This window comes from Botrytis sinoallii, assembly GCF_014898435.1.
Source record: "Botrytis sinoallii strain Bc 23 chromosome Unknown BSIN_023, whole genome shotgun sequence".
NCBI classification, from domain to species: Eukaryota; Fungi; Ascomycota; class Leotiomycetes; order Helotiales; family Sclerotiniaceae; genus Botrytis; species Botrytis sinoallii.
In genome coordinates this window covers 582,430-600,585 of record NW_024066050.1, presented here as the reverse complement: position 1 = coordinate 600,585, position 18,156 = coordinate 582,430, and the positions used below count along the sequence as shown (strand labels likewise).

The 18,156-nt window shown below is 40.1% G+C and overlaps 6 protein-coding genes across 6 annotated transcripts; 2 read left to right on the top strand and 4 right to left on the bottom strand.

Annotated features, from left to right (window-relative positions):
• Window positions 1-1,454: 1,454 nt before the first annotated feature.
• Window positions 1,455-2,730, bottom strand: EAF02_010045 (uncharacterized protein; the record flags this gene model as incomplete). Its single annotated transcript, XM_038906093.1, has 2 exons — window positions 1,455-2,405; window positions 2,509-2,730. The coding sequence occupies 2 exons, from the start codon at window positions 2,728-2,730 to the stop codon at window positions 1,455-1,457; spliced, it is 1,173 nt and encodes a 390-aa protein (XP_038754205.1).
• Window positions 2,731-3,941: 1,211 nt separating this feature from the next.
• EAF02_010044 (uncharacterized protein) lies at window positions 3,942-7,362 on the bottom strand (the record flags this gene model as incomplete). Its single annotated transcript, XM_038906092.1, has 4 exons — window positions 3,942-4,102; window positions 4,221-6,699; window positions 6,752-7,295; window positions 7,352-7,362. 4 exons carry the CDS (start codon window positions 7,360-7,362, stop codon window positions 3,942-3,944), a joined length of 3,195 nt encoding a protein of 1,064 aa, XP_038754204.1.
• Window positions 7,363-9,461: 2,099 nt separating this feature from the next.
• Window positions 9,462-10,472, bottom strand: EAF02_010043 (uncharacterized protein; the record flags this gene model as incomplete). Its single annotated transcript, XM_038906091.1, has 4 exons — window positions 9,462-9,726; window positions 9,832-10,153; window positions 10,224-10,345; window positions 10,423-10,472. 4 exons carry the CDS (start codon window positions 10,470-10,472, stop codon window positions 9,462-9,464), a joined length of 759 nt encoding a protein of 252 aa, XP_038754203.1.
• A 788-nt stretch (window positions 10,473-11,260) lies between these two features.
• Window positions 11,261-12,073, top strand: EAF02_010042 (uncharacterized protein; the record flags this gene model as incomplete). Its single annotated transcript, XM_038906090.1, has 3 exons — window positions 11,261-11,322; window positions 11,386-11,679; window positions 11,836-12,073. The coding sequence occupies 3 exons, from the start codon at window positions 11,261-11,263 to the stop codon at window positions 12,071-12,073; spliced, it is 594 nt and encodes a 197-aa protein (XP_038754202.1).
• Window positions 12,074-12,279: 206 nt separating this feature from the next.
• EAF02_010041 (uncharacterized protein) lies at window positions 12,280-14,165 on the bottom strand (the record flags this gene model as incomplete). The annotated part of the gene is made up of 3 exons (XM_038906089.1): window positions 12,280-13,165; window positions 13,358-13,676; window positions 13,802-14,165. 3 exons carry the CDS (start codon window positions 14,163-14,165, stop codon window positions 12,475-12,477), a joined length of 1,374 nt encoding a protein of 457 aa, XP_038754201.1. The 3' UTR covers window positions 12,280-12,474.
• Window positions 14,166-16,213: 2,048 nt separating this feature from the next.
• EAF02_010040 (uncharacterized protein) lies at window positions 16,214-18,024 on the top strand (the record flags this gene model as incomplete). Its single annotated transcript, XM_038906088.1, has 6 exons — window positions 16,214-16,722; window positions 16,777-16,860; window positions 16,924-17,338; window positions 17,413-17,543; window positions 17,606-17,703; window positions 17,771-18,024. 6 exons carry the CDS (start codon window positions 16,214-16,216, stop codon window positions 18,022-18,024), a joined length of 1,491 nt encoding a protein of 496 aa, XP_038754200.1.
• Between the last annotated feature and the right edge of the window lie 132 nt (window positions 18,025-18,156).

The following is an 18,156-nucleotide window of genomic DNA, read 5'->3' as shown; positions in this document are numbered from 1 at the left end:
GAAGAAGAAGAAGGTGTATAAGTGCTACAAATGTATCGTTCGATGAGAGGGAGAAAATGTAGAGTTGAGTAAGAGAGAAGAGATAGTTGAGAGGAGGAGGAGAAGTGTTGCTATTTGACTTGGAGTTAAATTTCTCATTTTTGATGGGAGTGAAAGGGGTGAGTGAGAGAGATTGGGAGGAGGAGCGGGAAGAGCAGGATAGAAGATTCGGCCGAGCATTTGTCTTAGCTGGTTGTGGTTTGTTTGGAATGAAAGGTCTATAGGGTAGAATAATTACTTTGTTCAAACTCAATGAATTATATCAAATCCTACCTCTCGCTTAGGTGACTTGAAAAGGATGAGGAGTAGTGGAGGTAAAATTAGATTTGATGGGAAAAATGCTAAACGGAAGCATATGTTATAAAGTAGAATATAACAAGAATGTAGCGCATCTGAATAGATAAGATGAGACGAGAGTAATGTAGTTACACAAACACGAATACAAGCAGATACAAGCAGGTACAAAATACAAGTACAACAGATTTCAAAAGGTATGTTCCCATGCATAAAATAAAGTCTTGAGAGTACAATCGATAAAATAAATACCGACTCGCCGATACCAAACCGTTCACTCTACAGAACAAGACATTTGTTTGTAGAAAAATCGATACTGTATGGTCCCAAGTCCCGCTTCATATCCATCTTTCTCCTTCCGTACCCACCAACCCCTCTCTTCCTTCAAACCTCAACCTCAATCTCTCCAAATCCCGATCTCCAGCCTCCACCAACATTGAGGTTTCCTTGTCTCTTTACGCTCGTCGAAAAGCGACGATTAGATTATGAATAGCGTCCACTCCTCAATTCCAACACCTTCTCTCTATCTCACAAATCCACAAACCCCATGCATCCACCTGCTCCCCTTCAGATCAAGAAGAAAAAAACACCACACTTCTACATATCCATGTACAAACTATACACACAAAATATGCAAGTAATCCCTCAGCTGAAAAAATCAAGACAATGCACGACTTCGCCTGTGTACTATTCCATCGTCGTACTAGCATCAAGATTCTCAATCCAATTCTTCATTGTGAGATGAGATAAGATAAGATGGAAAGATATGATGAAGATGAAGAATGAAAAAAAGAAGATCCGCTTGGTCTACTGTAACCGTATTAGAAATTTCACATCTCTATCCATGAATGCATAAATGAAAAACGACAACAGCTGATATCATAATCAACCTAGATGATACATAACTCCCATTTCTAATTCTAAAGCTTCAAATTTTAATATCAATATGTCCTTCCCACCGGATCAATATCCCAATAATGTCCATCTTTCCGACTTCCCAATGAAAATGCATACATACTAACATACATACAATATCAATATCACGAAACACAATACAACATCACACCACACCAAAATCTATCAAGTGCTCTTCCCTTCTCTTCCCATCTAAACACCTCACTCTAAATACCCAACCATCCCTTCCCCCTCTCATAAACATAAAAGCTCACCGCAACCATCGGTACAACCTTAACATAGCCAATCGTCAACCCCACGAAGAAACCTCTCCATCCCCTCTCCCTAACAATCATCCTCGCCGTCTCCCCAATATGTAGCCTTCTCCCATCTCCTACAGTTCCTCCAACCTGCATTCTCCTCCTTATCACTTCCAAAGGATACGCACTCGTTTGAGACACCAATCCCGCTACACCACCCGCAAATAATTCCGCCCACGATCTAAGCGGTGCTGGTTTATTCTCCGCATAATGTGCTGGTTTCGGAAGTGTCGTGTACTGTTTTATACTCTTATGTCTTAATAAATCTCCCGCGGTATCATGCGTTAAAAATGACATTCCAGCATACGGCAACATTCCCAATATCGTCGCCGAAAATCCTCTATAAAAATTCGCCAATCCACTTTTGGGAACGATACTCTGCACCGCATTTTCTGCTCCGGCAACTAGACCTCCTACCCCAGTGGTTGTAGATAATTTAGGCTGTGGCGGAACTTCATGATATATTCGCCTACAAATTTCTCCCAACCCCACGCTCCGTCCTTTTGTCTCGAACGCTAATCTAACCCTCATAACCTCCAAGGGATAAGTGAAAAATACACTTGTTACTCCCGCCAAACTACCGCTAATCAATCTTCTGAATGGTGTTTCGTATTCATGTCTCGGTATTATCGCTGCGCGGATTTGTTCATATGCTAGAAATTTAATCGCAGCGTATGGAAATATACGGAGAATAGTCGCAGAATGTCCGCGAAAGAGTCCACGCAGTCCCTCATCGCTGTGAATGTCTCGCATGGCTGTGATGTAACCAAACCAGGAGCCGGTGTATTTGGCGAATTGAGGATTGCTGGCTTGGAAGAGGATTTTTACTCGGTCGAGGGGGGCGACTACGGTTTTTGCCTGGGGTGAATATTGTTAGCTACATCGTCCTTGATGCTCTAGATATTTCTTCCAGTAGAATCCGCAGATAGATTCCGCAAGAAATTGTAAAGAGAATACATACTGCACTACCAGCCAAGCCCCCCGCCAACCCCGTTCTCCAAATATAATCCCAACTTTGTTTATTTCTAATCTCCTTGCCCGCGGACTTTAACTTCCCCTCCTCTCCATGCCTCTCCTTCTGCCCCATCCTCGACTGCTTATTTCCCAATGCTACCGTATCATCATCCGTGGGATAGATAGCTGGCGCGGATTTCCTCCTTTCATCAGCGACTGCGCTCGCCATTGTTTCGACTGTATTGTTGTCGTTTGTCTCTCGTGATCCGTTCTGTTCTGTAAATATATTTGTTGAGCTCGATGAGGCATCCTTGGTCATATCATTCCCATTTGTTTGATTCTTATTCCTCTCTTATCAATCAATGTACCATGATAATTTCTCTCATTCCACGGAGCAAAGTTTCTTTCAAGATACCATTTGTAAATTTGCCAGTTATCAAGTTATCCAGTTATCCACAGGATCTTAAGAGATCGAATTATTCGTAATGTTTTGAAAAGATACCTTTAATCAAATCGCATGTGTGTATATGTATCGTCTCTGTTTTCTGTTTACTCTTTTGGCTGCACCCTTCACCCGCAAACGTCATACTAGCGCCGTACAATCGGTCGGTACTCGGTAATCTTCCCCTCGCAGAAATGGATCACAAATGGATGTTTATTTTGCCATCAAATACAATCTTTGAAGGTTTGAAATATTGCTTCAAAATTCACAAAATTCAAACCAAACAGAAACCTTCAATTCATATGTATATGTACATATATATTTTCTCTCTGGTAGACAACGGTTCTCATTTCCTAAAACCGAATTATTCCGTAAATCTTTTTCACACCCACCTAACGTAGAGACCAAAATCTCAGTATCAAACCTCGGGTCTACGGTATTCATCGGCTTAACTTTGTCAGCGTGATCAGCTGAGAGTTGATTCGTTAATATTTCCCCAGATATCAGAAAAGAGCATGATATCTAAACGTCTAACTAGAAGTCTGTAGAATTGATACAGTCAATCAATAATCAGTCAATTATCAATCAACAGCATTTTCATATGACAATATATCAGGAGAACTGGTGAACGAACTCCAGAGATGAGTTGAAATTTCAGAAGAAGAGTGGTATTTGCAAATTCAAATATTCATATACACCCTCAAACTTTTTCATCAATGTAAACCACCCATCCCTTTTCCCATTCCCATACCATTTTCATACCGAACACCTCCAATGAAGACGATAGATGAAGCAAATAATCAATCATCATCGACCATCCCATAAAAAACAAAGTAGGCCAGCAATCGCACAAATTATATACGTTTTTCCAACTCCCCATCCCCATTCCTATTTCCATCCCATCCCACCCAATCACCATTTTTTTAAGATTCGCTTCCTTCCCTTCCCATATGCACTTGATTCATCCATCAATCCAATCAACTCAATAACTTTTTACTTTATACAAATGCTCTCAACCCTCTCAATCCACTCCCTTTTTTCTTTTCCTTTGGACTACTCTTTGGACTCTCTTCCGCACCACTCCCACTTCCTTCCTTCCTCCCTTTATCTTTATCTTTTCCATTATCCTTCTTCACCGCTCCGATATTTCCAACTCCTCCTATTTGAATGTTAGATAATAATTAGGAAGAGTCAGAAAACACGAGAGAAAGTATCATCTTTCTTCAACTTTGAATTCAATGTACGATTTACTAGATTGAAGATATAAGTGTACTTACCACGACCATAACCCCTCATTTCACTTTGCGGCTTAACCTTTGGCTTGGCCTGAACTTCCAAAGAATCCCTATCACTATTATTGCCATCTCGACTCATTGTCCCATCCGAATGCGACGAACTTGGCGCTGGGCCAAAGTTACTTGAATGAGAAAATCTACCTCCATAAAAATCAGGACTTGTAGGTGTACTTGTTGGTGTTGACCTAAATGCGTGGCCTGATGTTGGACTGTGAGAATCTATCCTAGGCCGAGCAATAAAACTTGATGTGCCTGTAAGTGGAAACGTTGCTTTAGGTACAAGACTTCCCGGCCTTGTCGAATCTGAATAGCTATGAGTTAATCGACGATGATCTCTTGGAGGAATATGTGGCCCAGGGGATCCATCAATACTCATAGGTAAATCGGATACTCTATCTTGCGCTGTAAGTGCTTCCAGGTGATCTTGTTGTAACTTGGTATATCGTTTTAAAAGATTAGAATGAGCTTTCTTCATATCATCCATGCGTCTTCGCGACCCAGCCAATGCCTCATCAATGATCTTTTGTTTTGCAGGATCGAGTTGTTTAAAACCAGTTTGATTGGCATTTTGTGCTTCTTGAACTTCCTTTTGACATTTGACAATCAATTGTTGGATTTCCGCATCCTTGGCCTTTAACTTCATATTGAGGATTTCGATTGTATTGTAAGCTTGTTCTTCATCCTGTTTCGCTTGATCCATTTCAACTTCTAGAGCTTCATATCTTCGTAATTTCGTAGTGAGCTTTTCGGCCTCGATGCGTAATCGCTCTAATTCTTCCTTATTTGATTCCACCACTTGAATTTCTTGCGTAGCATGAGAAACCTTATACTCAGCTTGAACGACCAATTGCCTTAGATTGTGTATATCAATCTTTGATGCAGATAATTCACGTTTTAATTGATCACCCTCCACTATCCACTTCTTTTGTTCCTCCTTCAATAATCTCAGTTTAGCCGTCAGATCAGATTCCCATTTCCTAGAATGATTTCGACTCTTGTCAAATTCTTTCTTCATTTGTACCATGGCTTTCTTGGCATCTTCCAATTTGGCTCTCAAAATTTTGTTGGAGTTGATCAAGTTTTGAGTTTCGGCTTCGACTCTTGCTTCACGAATAGCCTTTCGACGAAGTTGTCCAATATGCGTAAGATGTTGCTGTTTGAGATAGCGTTCAAAATTCAAGTCATTTTTCAATAACATAATATCTCTCTGTAAGTATGCAACTTTCGTAGAATCATTTGTCCCAGGTCTCAAAGATGGTGAACGAGGTCTCAAAGATGGTGAACGAAGGGCGTGTGCACGGGTGAGTGATTGTAAGTATGAATCAACGTGAGAAGTATTATCTTGAGCATGATGACTCAACGCAAGTGATTGTACGCTATCGTTCGTCAGAGTTTGATAGATACCACCTCTGATTGAACCAGCTCGTTGTGAATCCAACATATCTTGTAAGTGAGTATGTGAAGGTGATGTAGCCATGACTGGAGGTAATGTAGGACTATCTAATCGTCTTTCCGGTCTCAAAATAGGGGAGTCCGCAATTGAAGGCATTGATTGACTTGTGAATGATGCCCTTCTCAGTACAGAATTTCGTAGTGCTTCTGGTGACGCAATAGTAGGTGGTCCAGCATATCTCCAACTCGCATGTCGAGATTGAGCAGGTGTGAATGCATTATGTTCTGTCAGTGGTTGATCTGGAACGTCGGCATTAGTATCAATGTGTAGATTTGGTAATTGTGATCTTGATAATGGAGCTTGTTGAGCATATCCTGGTATGTATAATGCCATACATTCAGTCACCACATCCGATGCTTCACTTTTCATCCATCGATTAGTATCTGATAATTCCTGATCAATAGTCATTGTGAAGAAATTTGGATGTAAAAGATGGAGTTGTCTGAAAGGTTCAGATCGTTGTCTTATTTCCATAGGTTCAACTGCGAATTCATTGGCTCCTGGAAATCCTTGATGCCTTAGGAATTTTTGAGGTTTTCGAATGTAACTCATAAAATTCATCGGATAGAGGCCGTAAAGAAATGTGTAATAGTGTAACAATTCCGGAACTGATACATCTTCCGAATCCAGCAAGTAAGATAGTTTAGTCCATGAACTTGTACTGTGAGTACTTCTGTCATCTTGATCGTCAGATGCCGAATTATCCTCATACTTTCGTTCCCTATCCCAAAAAAGCATTCTACTGTAGATATTGAAAAGCGCAGGGAGATGCTTGGAGAGAGAGCTTGGAATATGAGGTAGGAACATAATCAAAGCTGTCATAGCCAACGATACCACTCGAGTCGAAGTATCTATTTGTAAACATCGTAGGAGGTTCTCGAAGAGGGGAGTTTGAAGGAGTTGATGTAAATGAGGGGGTTGATGTCGAATGAATTCGCAAAGTAATGAGAGGGCAAGAATTCGACTGTCTTTCTTGACGAAGAATTGGTTGATAGCAGTCAAGAAGTTCTGTAAGTCGTTAGAATTCCACCTCCATTCCTGAATTATATAGTCTACATACCTTTGGTCTCTTCCTTCCAAATGATATGAGTATACTCCTTAATTGACTCTCAATGAACTTTGAATTCTCATCAAGGTTTGTAGCGACACTATTACACTTGGCCAACCAAATCGCAATTAAATTCTCTGCCACGGTATCCGAAGTAGTAATGGCATCTTCTACATGTTCATCATCTTCGTCGTAAATAAGGATGTCCAGTAAAGTATTCCTAGCTTCCAACGCCAATCCCTTCTCTTCTCCAAGATGACTCAATACTGGTATACATAATTTATCCCACCATTGTAGCATTCTACCACCACCCTTTATCGAGGTTCGCAGTTTTCGCAAGATGGATAGAAAGGGGGCATAGCGGGTAGGATAGTCGCAGATATCCTTTTCATAAATGGAGAGTAATTCCTCCTGAATTTTGGTGGCATCGGATTCATCGTGGGTAGGATTTTTCTCCAGGCAGGTATGGATAATTCGCACAAGGTCGTCTGGAAGTGGTAATCGGGTAGAAGTTGTTACTGATGTTTTGATCGCTTTCGTCAGGTCCTTGAGTGAACTGTATTAGATATTGTTAGTTGAAGACATATCACAACGAACATGGGAACACCATACCCGGAAGACATCTTGTCTTCTTCATTGATAGCTCTAGCAAATAATGCTCCTCTTGAATGCTTTACCAAGCTTTTGTGTCATGCCTCTAAGCTCTTCTAAGATGCGGGGTCTTGATCCTATATCTCTATTGTTTTTCGAATCCGTCCGATCAATCAATCAATCAATCTGTTTGTTTCAATTCCTTATCATATCATATCATCGAAAAAAAGTCACCGTCTACCGTCTCCTCGCTTGGCACATGGGGAATAATCTAATTGAAAGATATCTAGAAATAAATTTCGGTATGCAACAAGGTATCGTAGATCATCTGCAAGTATTCATGTTGGGAAAAAGTGGTGCGGAATTTGGTCAATCTTTGTTGCTGACGTTGGAAAGAAAATGTCCCTCAAGTACATGATTCACAAGGGTTCACCTCCGCCTTGCAGGAGCTTTCATCCTTGTCCATTTATTTTCTTTTTTCTTGGAACTTTATATGGGGAAAATTGATTCATTTGTTCTGATAAGAAGGAGAAGCGAAAGACGGGAGGACGGTAACATTATTCTTATCGCCGAATCAGCTGATGGGAAGTGTGTTAAACGTCATAGAAGGGAAGAGGGAAGGTTAGTAAGTGAACATCTGGAAATGTGATAGGTAGGCAGGTATGTAGAAGGGGTGTAGGTAGAAGGGTGTGAAAAAGTTAGATACGATATACATTTTCCACTACGTACTTAATTAACCACTATTTTTTTAACCTTTCGTTACATCATATAATACAAAAAAATCCTCTAATTTCCAACTATCATGCCAACCTCAAAAAGACTGAAAACCATAGATACCACAATGACAAAGTACCTTACCCCCTTCACCCTTTTTTCCCCTGAAAGGTTATTCGCCCTCATCAAAAGAATCTCGATCAGCATGAGCATTTATACCTCCAGAAGTAGTCTAATGAGGTGTCAATGCAAGTTTCATCCTCTATAACTCATTTGTCTCACCCCTACGACTAAATCCCCCACACACTACTCAACTCTCTTTGAGTATACTCGCCTCTTTACCCCTCAATTACCGAGCTTCATTGTTCCTTGCAACGACATTCTCGTGCATAACACACGATTCGCATCTACCAAGTCTCTTTCCAATCTCACTCTGTATAAAATCACTCATAAAACTATGATCTAACTATCCTCGCTCCATCTCATCCTGATGAACCAAGTCCTCGAAAATCGCAATTCATATATCACACGCTTTCAGTACTTTTCCAATTAACACCTTTCCAATCAACACCTACTCACTCCCTCCAAACAATTCCTACCTCACCCATCCTCCCACACAATAAACTTTTCCCATCTTTGCCCATCGCAATCCACTCCACCCCTTACATTTCCTCCAAACCCGCTCTCGAAGAATTTACTCGTCCTTAAACCTCCAGGTCAATTCAAACAGTACCACCGTAAAGCATGATAATCCATCCATCCATCCATCCGTTCATAACCAATACAGTAAAATTCAAAACACATCATTAATCCCCCTCATATATCAAAATCCATAACGAGAAGCAAACCAGTTGAAAAATAGATGGGATAGTCGATGATATCGGTACTTAGCAGGTGTTATGGCTGGGAAAGAAGTAAAAGGAGTGGATAATGGGAAAGGGAATGAGATAGACTGTAGGTACCTAGTATGGGGATTCACCGTCCCGTCTTGGCACAAACACTAGCTAATATCGATATTGGTGGTCTACTAACACCGTGAATGCGATAATTGGACATGATCTAGTGTATTCTCGACCTCTTTATATGGGCTCTAGAAGAAGGACTTACAGATTATCATTTCCTCCCATGATTAACCTCGAATTAGATTTCGCTCAGTTCCTATTCTTATCCATTATTGCTGTTATATATATAGTATCGATATTCAGGTTTAATCGCATATAAATAATTCACTTCCAGATTAATCTTTCGAACCATGGTTTTGAATTCATTAATATTCGTTTATTCGCCCTTCTATACGCCCTTCTTCTTCAGAAACTCGCATACAACTTCCTCTGAAGATTTTCCCTCCCTGTTACTTCTTTCACTCTGGTACCCTCTTCCTCTCACAACTTCATCCTCAACCTCATTCTTGCTTTCTCTAAATCAAATGCTCATCAAACCAAGTCACAGCCTGGATAAAAGCTTGTTCCTTGGCATATTTCTCCACCTTCTTACTCAAATCACATCTAACCGAGAAACCATGGACAGTTTGACTGTACAAATTGATTTGATAAGTAGCACCGATTTCCTTGAGGATTTCTTCTGATTTGTGACGTTTTTCGGATGGGAAAATTTCATCCGTTTCAGCGGCTGCGATGGAGAAGGGTCCCTTGATTGCGCGGAGTTCATCTTCATCGACGAAACTTGAGAGTTTGTTAGTTTGTTACTCAAGGGTTGGGGTTGGGGTTGAAACTAGAGTATTTTCGGGGATTGGAAAAAGGGGAAAGGAAATGAAATGAAAAACGTACGAAGGATGAGCAACATATCCCACATCAATACCCTTTCCTTCAGCCATAAATCGAGCGACATATTTAGCACCAAAACAGTATCCGACAGCTCCAATCTTGGTATATCCCTTAGACTTCAAGAAGTCAATGGACTTTTGAACAATAGGATCAACATGTGGGAATGTATGTGGGTTGTTTCCATCAGAACCCTTGGTTAACCATTGCATGAAGTCGAAACCTTCGGGAAGATTAAGAGACATTGGGTCGCCATTAAAGAGATCGGGGATGATGGTGTAGTAACCGTTAGCGGCATATTGATCAGCCATCAATTGGGAGTTTTGCCCTGGTTGAAGGAATTCAGATTAGTTGCTTGAATCCGGAATCATTGTGAATATAATGAAGGAAATACATACAGATACCGATAACATCTGGAAGGTAAAGAATGGCAGTATCCTTGTGAACCTTTTCTTTAGGCTCAGCAATATAGGTCTCAATGGTATCAGCAATCTTGATAGTTGATCCAGTTGGTGTACCCCTAAGATAATATTTCCGTAAGCTTCACATTCACAGACCCGAACCCCACCAAGAGCTCATCGAGAGAATAAAACTTACTCGTGCTTAACACCTAGAGTACAGCATCTTTGAGGTGGGTTTGAAGCCATTTTTTATATGTATTGAGGTTTGAAAGGTAGATTGGTATTCAGGTTTGGATATAAAAAGGTAAAAGAAATCAACAAGTTTATTGATCAAAAACACAACAGCAACAATCGATACTTATAATAAAAATTACGCAGACACACATAGATCTGGAATGACCAAATCTACCCCTCCACTAGACTGTTTATTACTAGGTAGGTAGTGGAGCCGACGGGGCCATTGTTATAAATGCTTATCAAATTCACACTTCACGACTGGGAAGGAAGAGGTTCTCACTTATATCCGTGGTATTAACTCCATGGCCATGATATAATTCCGAAGAAACTCATCGGAGTAAAGGATTGCGAAGCTCGCTTTTCGCAGTGGATGCTTTTATAGGAAAGTCATTGCGGAAAACTGTGGTTAATGCGGGAAGGAATTGTGAAAATCAATGAAAGTCATATGATTGGTGATTTGCCATGAGATACCTAGGCAGTACCGGTAGATAGGTAATGATGGGATGGATGACGATGATGTATGAGAATAATCGGTCGGATGGTGGAAAAATCTAGAAGCCGGGCAAGCTTTACCAAGGAAGTATGGATCCGTGATCCAAGTCGAGATATGAGTGGTGGGCGTGCACGTCTTTACAAAATCATGACTAAGTATCGCACTGGAAACCCCAAGAGAAAGATACTCGCGGGTAATTGTGCTCATCGCGTCAAATGAATCCCGATAGTATTTCCCGCGCTTAATTTTATCTGATACTGGTGATTTCAATCAAATAGCTTCAAATATCAATTCCATATCAACAATGGCAGCACCACTCGCAGCCGTCGCTCGAGCGCCCAAAATGGGTCGCAAAGAAGTATTTCTGTAAGATTTTCCCTCACCATCCCCTTCTTACCATCTGGAAACTAACTCCTCTTCTTACTACAGTCCCAATTTCACCATAACTCTTCTCCGCACACCAAATCTACCACCTTCATTCGCTTCTTTTATCGTACCCCTCAATTTGAACAAATTAGATTTAAGAGATTATTTATGGAATGCATATGGAATAGAGGTTCGAGGAGTACGAAGTTATATCCAAGCGCAAAAATTGAGGGAAGGAAAACCAGGAGCGAAAGTACCAACACCTAGGAAATGGTTTAGGCCGAGGAGTATCAAGAAGATGATGGTGGAGATGGATAGACCATTTGTATGGCCTGAAGAACCTAAGGACTTCTCCAAGTATGTTTTATTTTCGATTTCGAAGGATTTCTATATCTTTGGCGGGGGAGTGATTGGTGTAGTGGGGGAAAGTCGAGGGAATGAATGTTTGGAAGATAATCTTATAATGGAAATTGGAATGCACAAGCACAAAGGCTAATCATACGGTACTTATAGTTGGGATCAAGAAGGAGTCAAGCAACGTCAAGAATACGAACAAGAACTACAAGCAGGCCAATATCCAGATGCCAAACAAAAGCCCAGCAAAGAACGTCTATCGATTGCGGAACAAGCAAGGAAGATTTTGCAAGGAAAAGAGAAATGGGCACCTACGAGAGATACTTGGATGAATGTAGGAGAGGAAGTTGAGGTTGAGACGGATGTGAAGGTTCCTCGTATTGGAAGACGGGAATAGATGATGATTTGAGGAAGTGTAACCATTAAACTTTGGAAGAGCATGTATATTGCGAGATACATTGTATGAATAATTCATTGAATGGGGTATTGGGGTATGAACATGAAGAATAAAAATCTATACACCAACCCAGTTTTGGCACTTTTCGTTCAGGGGTTTCTTTTAACCACACAAATTTCCATTGTTTCCACTCGCAGCTATGTTAAGTCATTGGACTGATATGCTAAAGAATTTTGGAAGAACTACTAGGTAGTTGGTGGTGTTGTAGCTGATTATAACCTTCTCGGCTGCCCCTCAAATCATCCAATTTGTACTTTGACAAATTAACATCATTCACATAGTTTCCCGCCAATATCAGCCCGAATATATTTCCAAATTCTACAATTGATATCCTTCTCCCTTTACACCTCGTCACTCTTCTCATCCTCCTTATCCTGTTCATCCTTCACTTTCAATACCTCATCAACTATTTCATCAACAACATCATTACAGCCTTCCTCAACCCAAGCGCCATCATCTTGAAATTTCAAAACTTCATTTCCCCACCCCCACCACCCAGCCGTAAGATTCCTCGCGAAGATTTCCAACCCCCTATATTCTTGCAACCCTAGTAGTTGACCAAAAAGAAACCTCAGATTAGGTTTTCGTGAGTGTAAATCAGGAACTCCAATTATAATCCTTCGTTTTATGGAGAGGTTTGAGTTTTCAGATTGAGATGGAGTTGGAGTTGGCGAGGCCCGTGAGGGTGAGGATGAAGCTTGATTTGATCCCTCGAGTTCATATTCTTTCTCAATATTCAACTCCTCGTTTCCAACAGACTTCTTGAATCCGGAGTCTCCTACACCAACACTCTCCCTCTCGTCCTTCTTCCGTCCCACAAGTAAAATCTCCCATGGTTTCCTCCAAGTTCCTGAAATCTCACACATCGGTTCACCATTTGATGTAACTTTAAGCCAAATCCATTCTTCAATTAATTCAAGACCCCAATGATCGAACAACCCTCCTTCGTCCAAGAGCATGGAACGGAAAGCGGGTTTATTAGTTATCCATATTCCAACGTAGCCATTATGTTCTACCTGATGACATGGTAGGCTGTATTTGGTGAGAAGAATTAGCTTGGGACTATAAGAGAGGTGTCGTTTATAGATTCGAATATACATTGGAGCTATGATTTAAGATATAAATGCCCATACGAAAACGTAATCAAACAGTAAAATGTAAAATCAGAGTAAAGTCAAAGCCGAGGGAGAGCTTCGAGAGAAGAACAAGGAACCAGAAACTTACGATCTTAACAAACTCTCTATTCCTCCAAATCCCGAAGCAATATCATAAGAATCTTTTCGTAAAGCAGATCGATTAGGCCAAGGTGGATCGGCAATTATTATATGAAATTTTGGAAAATCTTCATGTATTTCTATATTGGAAGAAAGGTTACTTTCAAGTATATTTCCATATATCATTGTAGATTTAGGTGGCATTATACCCGAAACGCCATCTATCTCAACGCGTTTTGGAAGCTTGTAGACATTTTCAACCTTGATGGCGCTTTGCTGAGATTTCTCTGCTCCTTCTGGAGCTGATTTTCTTTTCCTTTTAGATTCCTCTAAATTTTGAGAATGTTAGTAAATTTCCAAACGAATCTAAAATTTATACAATTCCACAATCATCCTAAATTAAAATGAATAAATAGAGACAGAAAAGTATAAAGACAAAATTCAATAAACTCACCATTCTCACCCCAGATCCTCTCTAAGCAAACTTTCCCTTCCCATCTCTCATCCCCCATCATCTCATCAAGCGCAAGTTGAACATAACGCTCCAACATCAATTCCTCGATTCTTTTCTCTGGAACATTTCTAAGAGCTTTTGCTGATTTGGGTTCAAGTGATGGATAGGGTGTATCTATTGGTTTACAAGATATTAACCTCTTCGCAGTCTTTGGACTCGTAGTGTATTGTTCGGTGGATAGTAATTGAGCATCTTCGATTGATCGTGGGATATCAATTAAAGTGACAGTTTTGCTTGAACTTTGATAAAGAATATGTGATGGGAGGTCGGATTTTTGATTACTTGGTACTGTCGACTTGGCCATAATCCTACATGGCTTTTTGCATGTGTGAAACTTCATAGATGTGAAGAGTGTATCACGTGATTAACCTTAGACATCATCGTTACCATTCGCGAAATTTGTATGTGGTTTTTGTATGTCATTTCAATCAGTTACCACATCGTAATACCACCACGGCTCTAGATGGCACGGCTCTAGATGACACGGCTCTAGATGATATTTTGTACGGTCTCAAACTATTGACATTGATTTACTACTTTTTGAAGTTTGATTTGAGGGTTCAGTATTTTTTGACACATTTCCCACAATAGAGCTAGAGGCCTTCCGCCGATCGCCCTCATTTTGAAGTAGTCTTGAACACTATCAGTGTGGCCACTAGGTAGGCTCGTGGTAGGTAATGCTAACAAGCTAAATCGATTGAGGCTGGTGAATTTCAAAGTTTTGTCTATGATTAGAATGATGGTAGTTCCTGAAACACACTGTGAATTCTTTCATTACGGAGTGACTTTGAACGCATTGAGGGTCTTCTGTCATGAATATACATAAGGCTGAGTGACCTCGTACAATGGGATACTTTATTGATATCATTGATGTTATATTTCTACCTTGAATCGATCATTTTCGAGGTATCTAAAGGGTCATTGTCTTTTTCTTTTAACTCACTGGATCAGTCCTCTAATTGTTGAATTTCAATTTCAACAATCAAGTTACATTTGTATCATCAATCACATCCATACTCGACTCGACCACTTCAAAATGCAGGTTCATGGCTCCCTCTACACTCTAACGCCAGGTCACCAGGGTCTCCTTAGAACACCTTTGGAGCTTCGTACAAAAATCTTTAAATACTGTTTAGAAGGTCACATTGTGTATGTAGGATTTGATTCTTACAAATAAAAATACCTCGCTTCTACGAACTTGCCGTCAAATTTATGATGTCAAACCTTTTACGTTGTCCAATTTTTTGTTTCATTTCGTCAGTACTTTCTTTATGGTTGTTACACTTATTATTGGATTGCCAGCAGGGAGATCAAGGACACAGAAGCCAGATCAACGTGGATAGGGATTCCAAAAGATTACCATCACTGCCTGAATCAGGCTTTCTATCGACAGGTACTCGTTGTCGTTAAAGGGGAAAGTGTGCTGATTATGTGAATGACGGGAGCCATGAGTGTGGAAAATTGGAGACGTTGTTTAACAATATGACTTGGGATGAGATCAAAGACACCATTACTCTCCACCTAAATGTAAAACTCCTCATCTATCCCTGTGATTTAATATATTACATTAGGATTATTTGACTACAATTGCATTCAACTCTTCACTGAAGAAAGGCGGATGAGACGACTATTTATTTGGGATGGACATTATATTTTGGATAATCAAAATGATGTATTTTCATATTCATACTTCAAAATTAAATTACTTTTGACAATCAAGTTGTATTTAGGTAACTTTAAGTATTCCAAGGGTTGCCAAGAATTTTTTCATTAGGTACCTATGGATTTTCGAGGTGTTGACTGACACTTCGGCCGAAATCTAATTCGTTAGAGACGTTGGCCTCGACCTACTTCCAAACATTAGAGATCACTAACAATTCCTTCAACGCATATAAATTCATTTCTCATTCTCATTTCTTTTCAACCAACCACGTATTCTAATCCTCACATATGTAACTCTATAATAAGACCCGGGAAAGTTCTCTACCGGGTACTATATGTACCCCGGGTCACCGACATTAAGAAGTGTGCCCCGCATTGCGGGGATGCGGGGGAGTGACATTCTCGATGATCTTGTCAGAATATAATGACATTATTCCCTGTATTTGCCAAAGCTTTTAAATGAAATGGAGATGTCCTTATCCGATACTATGTTTATACCGCCAGCATGGATGATCAATTAGAAAGAATTTGTCTAGTATCGGTTTATTTACGGGCGACCCCCATTCATCTATACTTTAATATCACTACGAATCACTACGAGTATAAATTGGAGAGATGTTCGAAGCTTTTACCTGTAAATAGTCAGAAGAAGTTTCGTTTCATAAGTTTCGAGTCTTTTGACAATTCAATATGTTTTCACCATCACTTCTTCTCGCTTATTCCTCCTTAATTCTTCCCACGCTATGTTCTCCCACTCCCAATAAAAATGGCCTAATAGTCCAAACGACCAGCGGTGAACTTCATGGCTTCATAAATCAAACTACACCACAAGTTCGTCAATTTCTAGGAGTACCATATGCTGAACCTCCTATCGGAAACTTGCGATTTGCAGCACCACAAACGAAAAGTAAAGGATCCTCAATTAACGCTACAACACTCCCTCCTTCGTGCATGCAAATTTCCAGTAATAGTTCGACCATATATACAAATGTTGTACCTCAATTTTTAATTGATGGAGGACAAAGTGAGGATTGTTTATATTTAAGTATTTGGACTCCTGCTACCCCGACAAATCAGAGTCTTCCCGTGTTTGTTTATATACCCGGAGGTGGATTTACAAGTGGTGGACAAGATTCATTATACAAGATTCCAGATCAATGGGTTCAAAAAACTCAATCCCATATTGTGGTTGTGATGAAGTGAGATATTCATACTCCTCATTTCGCGATTTATATGCTAACTGTAACCAAAAGTTACCGTGTTAATGTTTTCGGATTTCCAAATGCAAAGGCTATTACGGAGGATCGAAACCCTGGTTTACTTGATCAGAGGAAAGCGTATGTCATTTATCTCTCCTCGCATTATTCCACGTGCATTATTCAGCGACTAACAACTTTCAGTGTCGAATGGGTTCACGAAAATATTGCCTCATTCAATGGAGATCCTGATCGAATGACTCTCTGGGGTCAATCTGCTGGTGGTGCATCTGTAGATAGTTACGCTTATGCATACCCCAATGATCCTATAGTAAAAGGTTTAATCATTGATTCTGGCTCCGCATATCTTCTCGGTAGTACCGATACTCCTCAAACAAATTTCACTTCTCTCGCTGGATTGGTCGGATGTAAAGATCTTGCACCAGAAGCAGAAATTGGATGTATGAGAAATGTTTCAGCTAATGCAATTGAAAATGCTTTGAGTGCCTATGTGAGCAGTGGCGCTACTCCCAAACTTGCATTTACACCTTTTCCAGATAATGTTACCGCATTCTCCAATCCTGCGGATAGAGCTGAGAGAGGACTTGTGGCCAAATTGGTAGGGACTTATCTTTTGTTATTGTCTAGTTGTGGAATTTGAGGAAATAAAGCTAATTAACATTTGTTGTATAGCCAGTAATCATAGGATCCAATTCAAATGAAGGAGCCGGCTTTGTATCTTTCTCTGAAGATGGTCCTGGTGAGGCAGTATTGTATGCAACAACTCAAAGTATAATCGCTTGTCCTGTTGCACAAGAAGTCAGGTAAGTTACTACTGCTTTTGTTATTACCTACAAACAAATTCTAACGTATAATCCATATAAAGAGCTCGAGAAAATGTAGGCTTAACAACATACCGCTACCAATACACTGGTAACTTTACCAACATTTCCCCTCTACCTTGGATAGGTGCTTACCATAGCTGTATGTTATTCCTCCCCGTTTTATTTCATTTTATCATTTCCATTTTCTCACCCACTAACAAACTCAGCCGAACTCCCTCTTCTATTCGACACTCACTTTTTATACCGTGGTAATTCCACTCCGTATGAATATGAAGTTGCGAACACAATGCAAGCACTATGGCTTTCATTCGCAAATGATCCACAAAAAGCACCATCGACAACTGAGATAACTTGGCCTATTTATAACAGTGAGCAGGATAGTATGCTTTTATTTGCAGAGGGGGATGTAAAGACGCAGTTTGTAAGTGGGGAGAGGATTGATGGAAATTGTACTTTTTGAGAAGAGAAGATGAGGATGAAGAAAAGAGGATGAAGAAAATGAGGAAATGAGGAAATGAAGTTTAATTGGATGGAATTGGATGAGATTGAATGAAATTGGATGTAATTGGATGTAATTGAGTGGAATTATCTC